The sequence below is a fragment of the Prionailurus bengalensis genome, chromosome B2 (assembly GCF_016509475.1).
Source record: "Prionailurus bengalensis isolate Pbe53 chromosome B2, Fcat_Pben_1.1_paternal_pri, whole genome shotgun sequence".
In the NCBI taxonomy this organism is placed as follows: Eukaryota; Metazoa; Chordata; class Mammalia; order Carnivora; family Felidae; genus Prionailurus; species Prionailurus bengalensis.
Window position 1 is genome coordinate 49,203,068 of NC_057349.1, and position 16,103 is coordinate 49,219,170.

General features: G+C 39.5%; 1 protein-coding gene across 1 annotated transcript in view; it reads right to left on the reverse strand.

Annotated features, from left to right (window-relative positions):
* The window catches only part of PKHD1 (PKHD1 ciliary IPT domain containing fibrocystin/polyductin), a 484,305-nt gene that overhangs the window by 390,596 nt on the left and 77,606 nt on the right, over window positions 1–16,103 (reverse strand). The window contains 2 exon segments of the mRNA XM_043591641.1: window positions 3,969–4,119; window positions 10,627–10,846. Coding sequence (XP_043447576.1) covers window positions 3,969–4,119; window positions 10,627–10,846 — 371 coding nt within the window.

The following is a 16,103-nucleotide window of genomic DNA, read 5'->3' on the forward strand; positions in this document are numbered from 1 at the left end:
CTTCCTTGGAAGGAAGTTCCAAGCCCGACTTCCAAGGGCTTGGAACAGAGAAGGTACATGTGACAGAAATGAGGGGTAAATATAGAGAGGGACTGGAGGAGGGGGTTGGTGCATAAAATGGCCCCTTAGGTCAAGTAAGAACTCAGCTATTAATTGCAAGAGAATTTGGGAGCCAATAGAAAGTTGGTGAGAAGAGTGAAATCATCTGAGATATTTCGAAATGATCATGAGAGTCCCATTAAAAGAGCCTGAAGGGAGGCCAGGGTGGAAACAAGTGAACCAGTTGGGTGAGTCTTGTAATACTCAGTAAAGCATGGTAGTGATGACGATAGCTGACTTGGTACAAAGTAGTCAGATTAAAGGTACAATCAGCATAATTTCCTGATGGATCTGACGTAGAATTTGGAAGTCCAAAAATGTCTCCATGACCTGAACAACTGAAAAGACACCAACTCAGTCCAGGACTATGGTGGGTAACAAGGAGCAGCACAGACAAGCAGGGACAATCAGGAGTTGAATTTAGAATCTGAGAGATTTGAGGTGCCACTTCCATATCCAGGGAAAGAGATCAGTAAGCCTTAAGGTTCAGGAATCTAAAGCTCAGGAGAGAGCTTTGGGATGGAGGGGAAGATTACAACTGGGGAGTCATGAGCATGGATGTATATGTTATGTATATTTCAAAAATTTGAAGAGATCGTTTTCAAGAGTCGGCATGCCATTTTCTTACCTACCACATTTCCTTTTCCATATCTTTGAACACTTTGACTAACCCAAGTTATCAAGTGCAGACTATCGTGTGTGTTCCTCCTCTCCATTCCCTCCACTACTTCCCTAGTTCGGTGCTCTGTCGCCCAGTTGAGATGCTCCTGCCTCCCGTGGCTTGCCCAAGTTACCCCACACACAACAAACAGATAACACTGTTTTGTGTGACTAAAGCACACCTGTGATCATGCAGTAACTGCTCAAAGATAACCCGTCACCTGATGAATTCAATGGCCAAACACTTAGCCTTCCATCACAATCCCAGCCTACCATTCCAAACCTACAACTCACTAGTCCCCTTCACACACATCATGTTCTTTGCACTGTCCCTATGGGTTCTTGCCTCAGTGACTTGTGCATCCTGGTTCCTCTACAGAAACACCTTTCCTTGGCAACCCTGAATGCCTAACCCCTGCCCATTCTTCAAGGCATGATACAAATGCCACCTGCTTCAGCAGACCTGGATGACTGCCCCATATGGAAATAATCTTTCCCACCTCTGATACCCCACTTGACAGTAGGGGAATAGCACAGCATGAGCAACATTTTCCTAAGAGCAGCAAACACATATGAACACAAGAGAGATTCTGAAAGTAAGATGGTCCGGGGACAAACAGATTTGGATAATACTCCACACAAAAGCTCTCTCTTAGAAATTCGCATTACGTGTTCACATGTGAACATTCTCAAAAGTCCTTTGGGGGAGAAAAAATACATACCTTTCTTTAATCCAGCTGTCACAAATGTATTTGACCTTGGAACACTTGCATCACAAAATACTCATTAACATTTTATGAAAGATATGTTCCAAGGTTCTCACCTAGTACTTAGAGCTGGAGACCTGAATTCTAGTCCCAGTTAAGCACCTGTCAGCACTGGTTTTCCCCAGATTCAGGTCCAGATAAGGCAATTGTGTATGCCTACACAGGTAACAGGTCAACACCACACCTGAGAAGGGAAAACAGACATCCCAACACCTATAGGGTAACCATACATACCAGGACTGGTATCTCCTAGACACTGGCACTAGCCTAGTAGATTTTCACACACAAGCCCAGCTGGTTCGTAAAGATTAAATGGTTTACATCCCTCATAATGATTTATGGCCATGTGGGCTATGATGCCAAATTACTAGGTGTGTGACCTTTGTCAGGCCACCTCTCTTTAAGGATCTGTTAGCTCATCTCTTGAATGAGGGGGCTTGTCTGGATGGTGCCAACATTCCATGCAACTGTGATTAATGGACACTATGTGTCCAGCTTTGAACCTCACCTACTTCTTATATGGTCTCTCTTCCCTATTATCCCCTAAAGGGGTCTCTTTCCATGTTACTTTTTATTTCTTTCAGAGCATGGCAGAGAACCTTGAACATGGCTGGATCTCAATAAATACATGCTGCATACAAATTTAAAGAAGACTGAGGCATTTAGACCTCTGACAAAAATTCAAAATTACTCCTTGAGATGATGAAAAATTAAATGGAATCTAAGAAGCAAAATGATCTGGTCAAAGCAGCAAGCCCCATACAGAAATAATGGCAGATCATTTGCTAACACTACTACCAACAAACTAGCCCTGCCAGTATCAGCTAACACTGGACATTTGTCTGCTGTGAGGAGTGGTTACAATGGCTCACATGTTAGGATATGAACCTCCAACCAATCTTATTAGGTGGGTACTATTATTATCCCCACTTTACAGATGAGAAAACTGAAGCACAGAGGGGTTAAGCAACTTGTCTGAAGTCCACCAGGTGGCAAATGATATGTTCAAACCCCCACAGTCTAGCTCTAGAGCCCGCACTTAGGCACTGTGCAAACTGCCTCTCCCTCCCTTTCACTGGCATTCTTCACACGAGCATCCCAACAGCCCACATTAGTGCTCAGGCAGAAACCGGGGCTTGGGAAGGCTTCAAGGTTACTCAGTGTCCTATGGCTCTCGTTCCACAATACAACACTGATACACAATACAATTAGCAAAGTTACTGCCCTATGATAAACATTTGAGCTATCGCTGACAGCCAACTGCCAAGAGAGGGGCACGGGGGGCACCTGAGTAGCTCAGTCAGTTAAGCGGCTGACTCTTAATTTCGGCTCAGGTAGTGATCTCACGGTTTGTGAGTTCGAGCCCTGCATCAGGCTCTGAGCTGACGGCATGGAGCCTGTTTGGGATTCTCTCTCTCCCTCTCTCTGTCTGCCCCTTCCTGCCCCACTTGAGCACTCTCTCTCCAAACAAATAAATAAACATTAAAAAATAATAATAATAAACAAAAACTATGCCTACAAACCCAGGAAGTATAGTTTGGGATTGGGAAGGTTTAACCGAAGCAGCATTCAGTAGACAATCTCATGTAGTGTGCAGCACATAATAGGCACTCCATTAATGTTTCTTCCAAATCAAAGAGACAAAAAGGAAATCAAAGAATTGCTTTCATAATGAAAACGGCACCTAAGGGAGTAGGTGCTCAATAAATATTATTTTTTATCCATGCATCATGAGAAGTCCAGAGAGTTGTAAAAGATGATCTGATATAGTTCCAAAGAGCCCTCAGCCTCTGATTTCAATTCTCAAAAACTCCCTGAGGAGGCTATGGACACTCTCTCTCAGTGGGGACTTTTAAGAACACATTCTTAGGGGAGCCACTTGGAGGGGTGGTTTAGATTATTTCCAAACAGATAAATTAAGGTAAAGAGGCTAGACCAAATGCCCCCACAGTGCTTCCCAGTTCTAATTTCCATGTAATCACCTCAGAAGCTGAAGCTTCCACTCTGATCTCCATGGAACAGATGAACCGGATGGACCAGCAGACATTGCCATCCCGCCAACTGAGGATGGCTGAGTGATTTGGAAACCTTCCAGAAGGGCCTGGTTAAATTGAGGGCCATTTATTTCATGAAGAAATAAACCACAGAGAGCCCCTTTCAAACATGCACGCAGAAAGCAGGACAAAATGCGGAGGAGATTATCTGTTCAGAATTTGCTTTAAAAGAGCCCAGGCAGCACTCATTTATTTTTGAGAAAATATATGATTAACCAGAGTTAACTACGAATTCAGATGTTGTGCATTAGACCAGCTTCTCAAAGTTTGAGAGCATTTAATATTACATATCGCTGCCATTTGGACTAAATTGTTTTTTTAATGTACACAATATTACAAATTTAATTTGAGCTGTTTGAATCAGTCTGTAAAAAAGATTTGATTATACCTGAGTGTTCTGGCCCCGGCTTTTCCGTATCTCAGTAATCTTGGCGGTAATTGGCTGATTAGGCGTCTCACACTCCATCTTTGCCTCAGTTTCCATGGTAATGTTACAGGAGCTATTATAGATGAGAACTTCATCTCTTTCCACTTTAGGGCTGAAACGAGAGGGGAGGTTAAATGGGGTGTCATCAATCTTAATGAAATGCAATTATTTTTACTCTTATTAATCATTGCAAGCCATTAGCTTGTGGCAACTACAGGCCACCATTTGTCAAATTTTGCAAATTTCCGTAATTTTGTTTCCATTCTTTTATTGTTTATTTGTTTTCCTTTTATCTGCACACCCTGCAATGAAAATGCACATGGTAAATATCTTTCGCTGAGGCCTTTCTCTTTTCCGAATCTATTAGGAATATTAGCAAAAGCTTCTCCAAAACCCAACTTAACAAGCAATGTGCACACAATACTTCCAGTGCCAAAAATGGAAGCAAATGTTGGGAAGAGGTGTTTTTTTTTTTTCTTTTCCCCTTTCCTCTTTCTGTTCTTACTCACACTTAGTGTTGGGGGAGTGAATTGCCTGAATCCCCCCAGGGCAGATGGAGAAATTGGAAAACCCACACAACTGGCTAACTGGTCCCTAATTCCAACTGTGAAAAAATGAGCTCATTTAGGCTTTCAATTCCCTCTCCCCAGCTGATGGCAATGAGGCTCTGTTGCTAGCAGTGGAACATTAACTTAGTAAATTAATTAAACTTACTTAACAGCCCAGACTAAGGAGATTCGATATATGTGCCAGTTATACTACCAGCCACTCACTTTAAAAGTCCTCTTGCTTTAAGGAGAGAAGCCAGACTGGATTTAAAATGAAAAACAGCAGTGTAGCATTGCAGAAAGTCTAAAAATATGCTGTGTAGCAGAGGTGAAAGCATGGTTATTGCAGGCTATTGTCCCCAACAGGTGTGACATTTACTCAACAATAATCCTGGCTTTAGGCGTTGTTGCAACTAACTCAAAGAGTATTAGTAACAATAGTGCATGATGTCTTATACTTTTCAACAGTTTCATTTGTATGATCTCATTTTGGCCAGTAAAGTAGGTAGAGGCATAAAGAACATAACCCACACAGATCAGGAGATTCACAAAAGGCCAAACGTAGCAGTATAGCAGTTCCAAGATGAGAACTCAGGTGTCCTGTCTCCTAGAGCAGTACTCTCAAGTTTTGAGATGCTGTTTAAACATCAGCATGAAGAATGATCGGTCTTCTTCATGGGAAGAAGGGAAGACGAGGAAGGGTCATGGAAAGAGCAAAAGTTCACTCACTGCCTGAGAAACTATAAGTCATGCCGAACTGGAACCTCTTTTCTCAAATCAATGTCAACATGGTTTCTCCCACAATTTGCTAGAAATAGTGAAAAGGATAACTACCATATCTACTTAGTCTTCAACTCTTCATGATAAAATATTCCCAGCTTCACATTCACCCAAGTCATGACTTCCATGCCCCCCGTACTCTGGACTTACTCTAGATGGTCCATATTTTAACATCATGTGGCCCAGAACTGAACACCCATAGTTTGTGTTAACCACTAGGGCCATGGTCTGTGCTTATCTGAGCTCTCCCTCCCATGGCAACCAACACTGTGCTTGTTTTGTAGCTCCATGCTTAAATTAAGGTGGTGGTAAATTCAAAGTCTCGGATCCACAACTACCTGAGGATTTTACCATGTTGCATTTGTTCATGTGATTTCCTGAGAAGCATTAGCATGCAGAGGTTAGGCTTGAAAGCAGGCCAGCTAGATATGAATCCCCCAGCTGATATTTACCATCTCTAGGACGCTGTGAGGACATTACTCTCTAAGCTTTGGTTCCCATGTTTATAAAATGGAGTTATCATTATCAGGTACCTATTTTATAGAGGTGCTGAGCAGGGGGGGTGAAATGCAACCTACAAAATGATTTGTAAAGAATCTGGCACACAGTGTTTGAGAGAGGCAACTCATTACAGTTTTTGGTTTAGTGGTGTTGGCGATATTATTGTTGAAATGGAAATGTGAGAATTGACATTCGTTATTGTTACATGTCTTCTCACTGATGTGGACCCATTGTTCTAATGCATTTTGAACCTGGAGCCAGTTGTAACTCCAAATCCATTTAGCTGAGCCATCATCCAAGGGGTAGACAGAGCCACAGGGTAAATAAAGCATTTGCTCCTGAAGTGTCACTTGTTCTCAAAGATTCAGGAAAGTAATTTAGCTTTTATATTAAAATGTCATGTAATATTTTGACAAATATGGCAACATGGTGGAATAGAATGCAAAGTTCACATAGGTTTTTCAAATAAAACACCTGACTTCAAAGCCAGTGTGTTAGGCCACTCAACTTTGCAGCTAGAACCTTTCTTTTGCCACTCGGGTGGGGATTGGAGATGTTGGAATAGTTTGAGAAACTCTCCCTCTATATTTCCATCAGAAATCACTTATAAATTTATCAGAAAGTAAACAAATTTGGTTTGCCACCCATTATTTTCCTTATGAATCAGTACCCAGATAGCTACAAATGGTCCTTGAGTTATAAAGATTTGACTTATGATTTTTTGACTTTATGATAGTATGAAAGCAAGATGCAGTTAGTAGAAACTGTATTTCTAATTTTGAACTTGGATCTTTTCCTGGACTAGAGATATGTGTTACAATCCTCTCTCATGATGACAGGCAAAAGCAGCTCCCAGTCAGACAAAATATCATGAAGGTAAACAGTCAACACACTTAGGGCCATCCTGTCCCTATACAACCATTCTGTTTTTCGTGTTTTAGTAGCCAATAAACTACATGAGATATTCAACAATTTATTATAAAATGGCCTTCATGTTAGGCGATTTTGCCCAACTGTAGGCTAATATAAGTGTTCTGAGCATGTTTAAGGTAGACTAGACTAAGTTATGATACTAGGTATGTTAAGTGTATTAAATGCATTTTCAACTTATAATATTTTCAACTTACAATGGCTTTATTGGGTCATAACCTCATGGTTAAGTCGAGGGAGATCTGTAGTTTTATTTCTGAAAGCTCACAGACCATATGATTAATAATTCATTCTAGAATTCTGTCAGGGATAACACAAACTTAATTGTCTAAATTTCCAGAATCCCCTTTTACCCTTTATAGGGAAAGAGTGTTTGTCTGTCTCCTCTGTCTGCTCTGTGGCCCACTCTTATCTTCATTACCAGCAGTGGATTCTCAATCCTACCAACAACTAATTTGTACTCAGTGACACAAATGATCTAGAATACAAACTTGAACTCAAGGAAAGGAGTAACAAACTTCCTATACAACCTTTCTTTTGGTCTTGGTTTTCTACCCTGCTAATGAGCCTTCTACTGCCCTTTCCAGGATCTTCATCAGCAAAGACTAGAATAAAATGGAGTAAATCACCCAGCTCCTCTCTCATGCACTGTCTTCCCTAATCATGTCATACTGCTCGGAAAGAGTTAAAACCACTTTATTTTAATGTTTTTTTTTTTTTTTTGAGAGAGAGAAAGAGAGCATAAGCAGGAAAAGGGCAGAGAGAGAAGGAGACACAGAGTCTGAAGCAGGCTTCAGGCTCCGAGCTGTCAGCACAGGGCCCAATTCAGGGCCCAAACTCATGAACCAGAAGATCATGACCTGAGCTAAAGTCAGCCACCCAACCCACTGAGCCACCCAGGTGCCCCTAAAACCACTTTTTATTATCTTAGACCTTTTTTTTTTAACCAAGCTTTAGATAATATATATATATATATTTTTTTTCTCCCCCCTGGTTATCTCCCTGGAGACTACTTTTCATTAAAAATCCATCATCAAAATTAGCAGAGACACCAGGATATCAAAAATAGACCACTGGGGCACTTAAGTGGCCTAGTCGGTTAAGCGTCCGACTTCAGCTCAGGTCATGATCTCACAACTCATGAGTTCAAGCTCTGTATCAGGCTCGCTGACAAGGCAGAGCCTGCTTGGGATTCTCTCTCTCTCTGCCCCTCCCCCCTCCCAAAAAATAAACTTCAAATAAAATAGACTAACATTTACAAATTTTCAGAGTTTCCTAATAGTTATTATTCCATGTTTTCTTCCATAATTCTATCAGTTAAGTAGTACAAATGGGCACATTTAAATATGTGTGTGTGTGACACACACATACACACACACACACACACAGAACATATATGTGCAGAAAGACACACAAATATTTATTTTGAGGGAAGGAGATAAACAGTTTTGGTCCAAATGGTGGCAAAAAGATTTCTAGAACCTAAGTTTCCTGACTCCTAATCTATGGTTCTTTCAGTTGGTCTGATCAGAGCCCAAAGTAAGCAGGTAATCTTGGATACGCTATCTAGGACAGGCAACAAAACATCGGCAGTGTTTATGTCTCCCTCAGTTAGCCTGAAATTGCTTCTAGTGGTTCTGGAATATCATTGAACTGCTCACTTCAGCCCAGGCTCCCATCACTGATGCTGAAGGCACAGCATCAGGCCAAGTACACTGTCATTCAGAGGCTTGGTTTCCAGTCCTGACACCACCAAGGCTAGACTGTGTGACTCTGGAAAGATATTGTTTCCTTAGAATAGAACCTAAACTCTAAACTCCTTACTTTGGCCTCCAAGACCTTAAATACTTTTCCAAGCTCACATAGAGAACTTTCCTTCCTTCTTACTCTACTTCTGTCCTTCTGGCCTCTGATAGTTATGTGTTTTCTGGTTATTAAATTGGTATATGTTCACTAAAAAAAAAAAAAAAAAAAAACATAAAAACCCAATAAATAGAAGTAATACTCCAACCACATAGGGTAGGCATTCAACATTTTAGACTACATCCTTCCAGTCTTTTTTCTAATCACCTGTTATATGCATGTATAAACACATACTATATGTACACCTTTAAGATTAAATTGATGCACTATTTTGTGACCTGTACCTTTTACCTACCAACATATTGTAAGCATCTCCCTTTCCAGTTAAATATTCTGCATCATGACTTTTTTTATTTTTATTTATTTTTTTTAATTTACATGCAAGTTAGTTAGCATATAGTGCAACAATGATTTCAGGAGTAGATTCCTTAACACCCCTTACCCATTTAGCCCACCCCCCTCCCAACCCCTCCAGTAACCCTGTTTGTTCTCCATATATACGAGTCTCTTATATTTTGGTCCCCCTCCGTTTTTATATTATTTTTGTTTCCCTTCCCTTATGTTTATCTGTTTTGTATCTTAAAGTCCTCATATGAGTGAAGTCATAGGATATTTGTCCTCCTCTAATTTTCTGTGTCGTGATTTTTAAAGGATCTTGGTATATTAGCATTTGGATTCATTCTTTATTATTAAACACTTCATTTCAAATTTTTTGTTATAACTAAAACTTCAAAAAATGTAGTTTTTCCAAAGTATTACATATTTCTAACTGCTTTCTTAAAATCCCTAGAAGTGAAATTACTGAAACACAGCAAATGAAAAATTTTAAGTTTATCAGCGCATATTGCCAAATAATGTCTATAGAAACAGCATAACTTTTAATAGGATCTAAGGTTCAGTTTCCTCAGAGACCTCCTGCAGTAGAGAAGGACATAGAAGAACCTCAGAGAACCCTGGGAATTTGGTGAAGTATTCAAAATTCAGTGGAGCCAGGACCTGATATGTGCTTCTTGGTATCCAGCATTCATGAGTTCTGAAATCCAGTCCTGCCTGAGTACAACCTCCAGTACACTGTTTCCTGTATGATCTAAACAGGGTTCTTCACAGCTTCTGGAAAACAACTAGCCCAGGAGGTTCCTCTCTTCCTATGATGAATTCGTACTAAAACACAGGCTGTCTTAGGACATCAAAAAGTCAGCCTGCCATGAAAAGGACTCGTTATCTCTTTCATTCTGGGATATCAATCTTATTTAGTTTTATTTTTGAAGGGGCAAATAGGCCTTCATTAAAACATCAGGTATAAGCACTCTATCTAGACAAGAAATCAAGAAGAGTGCAGGGTGATATTCAGTGCTGAAATTACATGCTGCATGAGAAAAGAATTGCTAGTGGAAATTAGGCCGTCCTGAGTCACCAACATGATAACACATTTTCCTTCAATTTGTTTAGAAAAGGGGTTTTTACCTGGAAAGTGGTGCTATTTGTTTGTTTTCTAAGTTCAAAAATTCTTTATAAGCTTATGGCTTCTAAATCCTAAGTCTACAGTAATTCTGCCTGCACATCCCCCCTTCTTTTGAATAAACATTGTGCAATCTGCTGGATTTCTCTATGACTTTTTTTTCATACTTGTGAATCTGTTTGGAAAGAAAAGAAAAAGGAAAGGGGAAAAGAGCCTTCTGTTTTTCATAATGTCTAATCTTTTTCCCCATTGGCATTCACCAGATGTTGCTTTGGATCGGAAGATAAATATTAAAATCTGAGCAAGAACAAAGCGAGCTGTTTACTGGGCAGATTTTTCAGATGTTCTCTGGAACACTTGAAAAGACAGGAGATGCTTTGATATGCAGGCTGGCTGGAATCCACAATGGAATGGTCCCTCTAACAAGAGTGGTAGGCCCCTGAGGCCATGTCCACCCAGCCTGCAGCTCCTGATGGTTCCATCTGTCCATTGGCCATGCATCTGTGGGGAAGGTCAGTGAGGGAGAGAACAGGATTACCTGATGAAGAGGCCTGAGAACCATGGAAACGTTGACTCTGTCCAATGATCTGGTGCCAAGAGGCATTGGGGACCTTCTTCACAAACGTACAGGTAAGGCCATGATTGGGGCAGTCTCTCTGTCCCCACGGTGACAGTCAAATCACACTGCACATAGGTGCAGCTAGAGGCTTCACAGCTCTCTTCCTCGTGCTTCAGGCCACACAGGAAAGCCAAGGACACTGCAGGAAACACCATTACATTAGGTAAAAACCACAAAAAGATCGGAAGGCCTCACACTATCACATGAATGCACTTCATGTGTTGTCCCTTGACCAATATGAAAATTATCAGTTTACATTTCTTAAAAATGCACTTTTTGGGGCGCCTGGGTGGCGCAGTCGGTTAAGCGTCCGACTTCAGCCAGGTCACGATCTCGCGGTCCGGGAGTTCGAGCCCCGCGTCAGGCTCTGGGCTGACAGCTCGGAGCCTGGAGCCTGTTTCCGATTCTGTGTCTCCCTCTCTCTCTGCCCCTCCCCCGTTCATGCTCTGTCTCTCTCTGTCCCAAAAATAAATAAAAACGTTGAAAAAAAAATTTAAAAATGCACTATTTGGGGGCACCTGGGTGGCTCGGTTGGTTAAGTGACTGACATCGGCTCAGGTCATGATCTCATAGATTGTTGAGTTCAAGTCCTGTGTCAGGCTCAATGCTGACAGCTCAAAGCCTGGAGCATGCTTCAAATTCTGTGTCTCCCTTTCTCTCTGCCCCTCCCCTACTCATGCTCTGTCTCTCTCAAAAATTAACATTAAAAAAAATTTTTTTAATGCACTACATGTACAAAATACATACAGAAGAATACAAGCAACACTTTTGTAAAATATGAATCATAAGAAAAACTCCTATGAGTTTTCTTGTGTGATAAAACAAGATACAGTTGTGATACTAAAACAGTTGTGATACTCTTTAATCTGTGTCTCTCCATCAAGACCATCATCTTCCTCCTCATCCTCAGAAACAGCTATTTGCATTTTTTAAATCGCTTTCTCACATGGGTTTGTTTTCCTAAATGATTGTTTTGTTTTTGTATTTTATACAATAGAATACATATGTTTTTGCACCTGCTTTTTTCCACTCAATATTACATTTCTAAGATTTATCAAGTTCCATATTATCACGTGAAACTTGAGCATACATTTTCACTACTGTTTTATATGGCATTGTGTGAAAGTACTACAGTATATTATTCTCCTACCAATGGATTTTTGGGTATTTCCCAGCTTTGCTACTACAAACACATACTAATTTTCCTCTAGGTTATATGCCTTAAAGAAAACTGCTTGTTCATTGAGCAGGTACAAGTTCAATTTTACAAGACAGTGCTATATTGTTTTCAAAGTGCCTGTGCCATTTTATATTCCTACCAGCTTTATTAGTGAGTTTCCATTACTGCACATAATTACCAGCACTTGGGACTATCAGACTCTTAATTTTGGCCAGTCCAGTACAAATACAATGGCATCTCATTACTATGTTAATTTGCATTTGCATCATTACTTTTTAAGTCAAAAAAGTTTTTATATGTTCAGTAAGAATTCCAATTTCCTCTTCTGTGAAATTCCTATTTCTGTCATTTGCCCTTTTTTTATACTGGAATGTTTGTCTTTTTCATATTGGTTTGTGTTCTTTATGTATTTTGGGTACTAATCCTAGAAGGTTCTATGGTTACTAATACCTTCTCCAGATCTATGGCTAGCTTTTTCATTCTCATGATGGGATCTCTTGATAACAGAAACTCTTGATTTTTACCTAATTTTGACTATTCACGTTTTATAAAGAAGAAAAGCAATTCTTTGAAGCCCTGTGACCCTTAAGCTATTTCTCTCTTAGTAATGAGATACAACATAAAAAGCATCAACAAGGTAGACCAGCAATAACCTTAAAGAGGAAAATAAACAAGTCTCTACATAAGATGGTTTTGGAGCAGCTATATTTGAAAACCTTAATAAAGTGAAAAAGAAAAAAAAAAGAATAATCTCTCTAGCTTTCTTCTGCAGCGAACCCCCAATGCAAGTATGCAACAAATATTACCAGGGACCATGGGCTTGAACCCAGCTGCCCTGCCTATCTCACAGTGCTGCATCTAACAAGGGGTACATGAGATAAGCAGATGTAAGAATGTTTGTAGTTGTTCAATCACATGCTAATATTATTAGGGTTGCTGGTACATTCCAAAGCACCTGAAACATAGTAGGTTCTGTGTGTCTGGAATTAATTACAGCAATTAAATCAGCTGACAGTAGGACTCTCCTATGGGTGGATAAAACATCAGAACTTTCCAGTTAGTAAGCCTTTGGGCAAACATAGGCTCAACACCTATAAAATAATGAACTCATTATGGGTGATTAGGTGGACGCAAATTGACAAGGTGGATTAAGTGACATTAATAACTTTAGCTGGTCATGCCTCATGGAAAAATTAGAGTTTCCATGAATAAGTCATGCCATATAATTCAAGGTATACATGCAAGAAAGAGGTGCATCAAAGATCTTGCTGAGCTTTTAAAAAAAATACAAAGTATTAGTTTCACCGAATGAGATGTTTTAGCCACCCATCATATGAAAAAGTAAAATTCATCTTTTGTTGGAAGTGTGATTGAGGAAGAAAGGTAAAACAGAGAGGACACCAAAGGCAGCAAAAAGCATTTCCTCAGAGCCCCACCTTCACCGCCCCTGCCCCACTCATGAAAGCAAACACGTTAGCAAGCAAAACAATAATTAGGAAAGTTTGAGTTCTAGGCTGTCATCCACAAACTGGAATGACTTTAGAGTGCAAAATCACACTAAGAAATAAAATTCAGAGCATGGGTCGGAATTCAAAGTGACCTTAGTAAATTAGAGAAATTATAGAAATAAACAAAAAAAAGAATGAAAATAGTAAGGCAGTAACCACAAAAGAAAAAATAAAACTCATGTAAATATAAGATGAGGAACATCCAGCTGTGCACAACCACGTCAGAAAGAAAGAAAAAATTGGAATAATTGTAGGTAACAGTAAGATTATAAACCAGCAAGACAGCGGTGCAATTTTAAAAACAAATACGGTGCCGGATTATACACAGGCATCTCATGATGCTACCCAATAGAGCCAGGAACTTGCTTACACAGAGGGGCTACCTAGTTATGAAAAAAGGTAGGAATGCAGAGAGGGCTTTACTTGTTGGAAAGTTTCTGATTCATTGGGTGGCCCCAAAATTTGCATTTCTAACTGCTCCAGCAATATTAATAATAATATAGTCCCAATAGTAATAATGCAATTCTCATGTCTTTGAGAACCACTGGATTAGAAGGTCTGAGATTATGCAGCATTCTGAAGGGCTGCCAGCTGATTAAGTTTGAAAAAAAGGAGCACAGGGGTGCATTGGTTAAATAAAAGGATGGATTGCTCTGACAACAGCAATGGAGAAACACATATAAAGGTTGCTGTGGTGAAACAGTCCTCTTAAAAAAACCTTTTAAAATATAACAGATTCTTTTTGTTGTTGTTCTTTAAAGTTTTTATTTTTAAGTAATCTCTACACCCCACATGAGGCTCGAACTCCCAACCCAGAGATCAAGAGTCTCACGCTCTACCAAGATTCTTAACTAAACTGGTTATATGCAATCCTATATGAAAGTAAGGGAATTACTAATAGTTCCTAACAATTTGTGAGGCACATTTTCTGGGATCATTCAATGTCCATAATAGACCTACTTGCTAGAAAAAAAAAAAATACACAAAAATGTACTCAAATTGTTTTATATGACTCAGGATGTTGATGGAATCCTTGAGTACCATCCTGGATCTTAAGAAACCAACAGAGTTGGATTCCTCAGTTCCTCTCCATTTTTAGACACTGTAATTAAAAGTCTTTAAAAAGACTTTTTCTTTACGAAAGAAGAAAATAACTCCAATTATCCATTTCCCTAGAGTCAATGGCAGTTCTGGCACAATCAGTGAGTGTTTGGTGACACCTAGTGGCAAAGGTCAGAGTTACAGATTCCAATTCCTGTTTCCCTTCTTTAAAAAAAAAAAAAAAAAAAGGAATTTTGAGAAGTCCTTTCCTAAAATGTAATCAAAACTTTTAAAATATAACAGAGTTCCTATTCCTTCTTCTTCTATAAGTTATCAAACTTCCAATACCACAATTTATCTAACCCAGAAACTTCAGTGATATTTATTTTGTATTTCTAAATGAATTGTCTTGACATAATACCAAGGACTTTTTAAAAGTAAATTAATTTAAGCTGTGTATGAAAGCCTTTTTAAAAGACTGTAGCTGTATTAATTAAATATTGTAACCTAGAAATATGGAGTCATGGTTTTCTGTTTCCACCATTTCCCAATTCCTTCATTTATTCTTTCATCAAGCATTAACTTTGCACATGCACTGTTCCAGCACGGGTCTACATGCTGGAAGTAGAGAATTAAACAGGCAATGTCTTAAACTCATATCTACTGTGTCTTTTTTTTACTGTGTATTTATTTTTGAGAGAGAAGCACGTGGGGACATGCAAGTGGGGGAGAGGCAGAGAAAGAGTGAATCCCAAGCAGGTTCCACACTTGTCAGTGCAGACCCTGATGAGGGGGGCTCCATCCCTTAAACCACGAGATAATGGCCTGAGCCAAAATCAAGAGTCAGTCGCGCAGCTGACTGAGCCACTGAGGCACCTCCCAGTGTATCTTAAGTTTTCAAGTGTGGAATCCCAAATGCTCTTATATATATGATGATAGGGAACTCAATTCCTAGTCTGTATTTTAATCAGGGATCATAACTCCTCCTTTTCTCGCTCTCCATCCTCTTCTTGCCTGAGATAATCTAATGTAAACTGCCATCATCAATTACCCATCAAGGAGTTTTTGTCCACACTCAGATACAGTGATGCCTTGATCACTCTGTAAATCCTTCACCCACATTCAGGTTGCAGACACATAAGTTAGGAATATAACTTAAAGCACTATTCAGAAAGCATGTATGCAAATGGTTTCTAAGTGCACAGGTACAAGATTTATGATTATACAAACAAGTTAATCACCTGGCTAAGCAGGTCCTATAGTGATGATGACAATTTCTTCCCTTCGATTTTTTCTTCTAAAGCTCAGTGGGTAACCACCATGTGTTGTAATGGCACATGATGGGACTATCAAAGCTTTACACCTTTATTTCTAACAAAGACACAGCTTCCTATACCACAATTCACTTGATGGCTATGAAGCTTTAAGCAGTGAGAGATCATGGTGTTCTACTGAATAAATACCTGGGCATTACAGAATAAGAAAATGATGTTAATGTTGGCTCTTTTGCTTATAATAAAAATTCAAGAACTGAGCACACCAGGCAAATATGCAAGAGGTATCCAGCCTACTTATCTAATCCCTATACTAGTACCTCAAGTAAGCAGATGTTTTCAGCAATCCCATCTCAGAACAAGACCAAAACATTGTTTTCTCTATGATGCCTA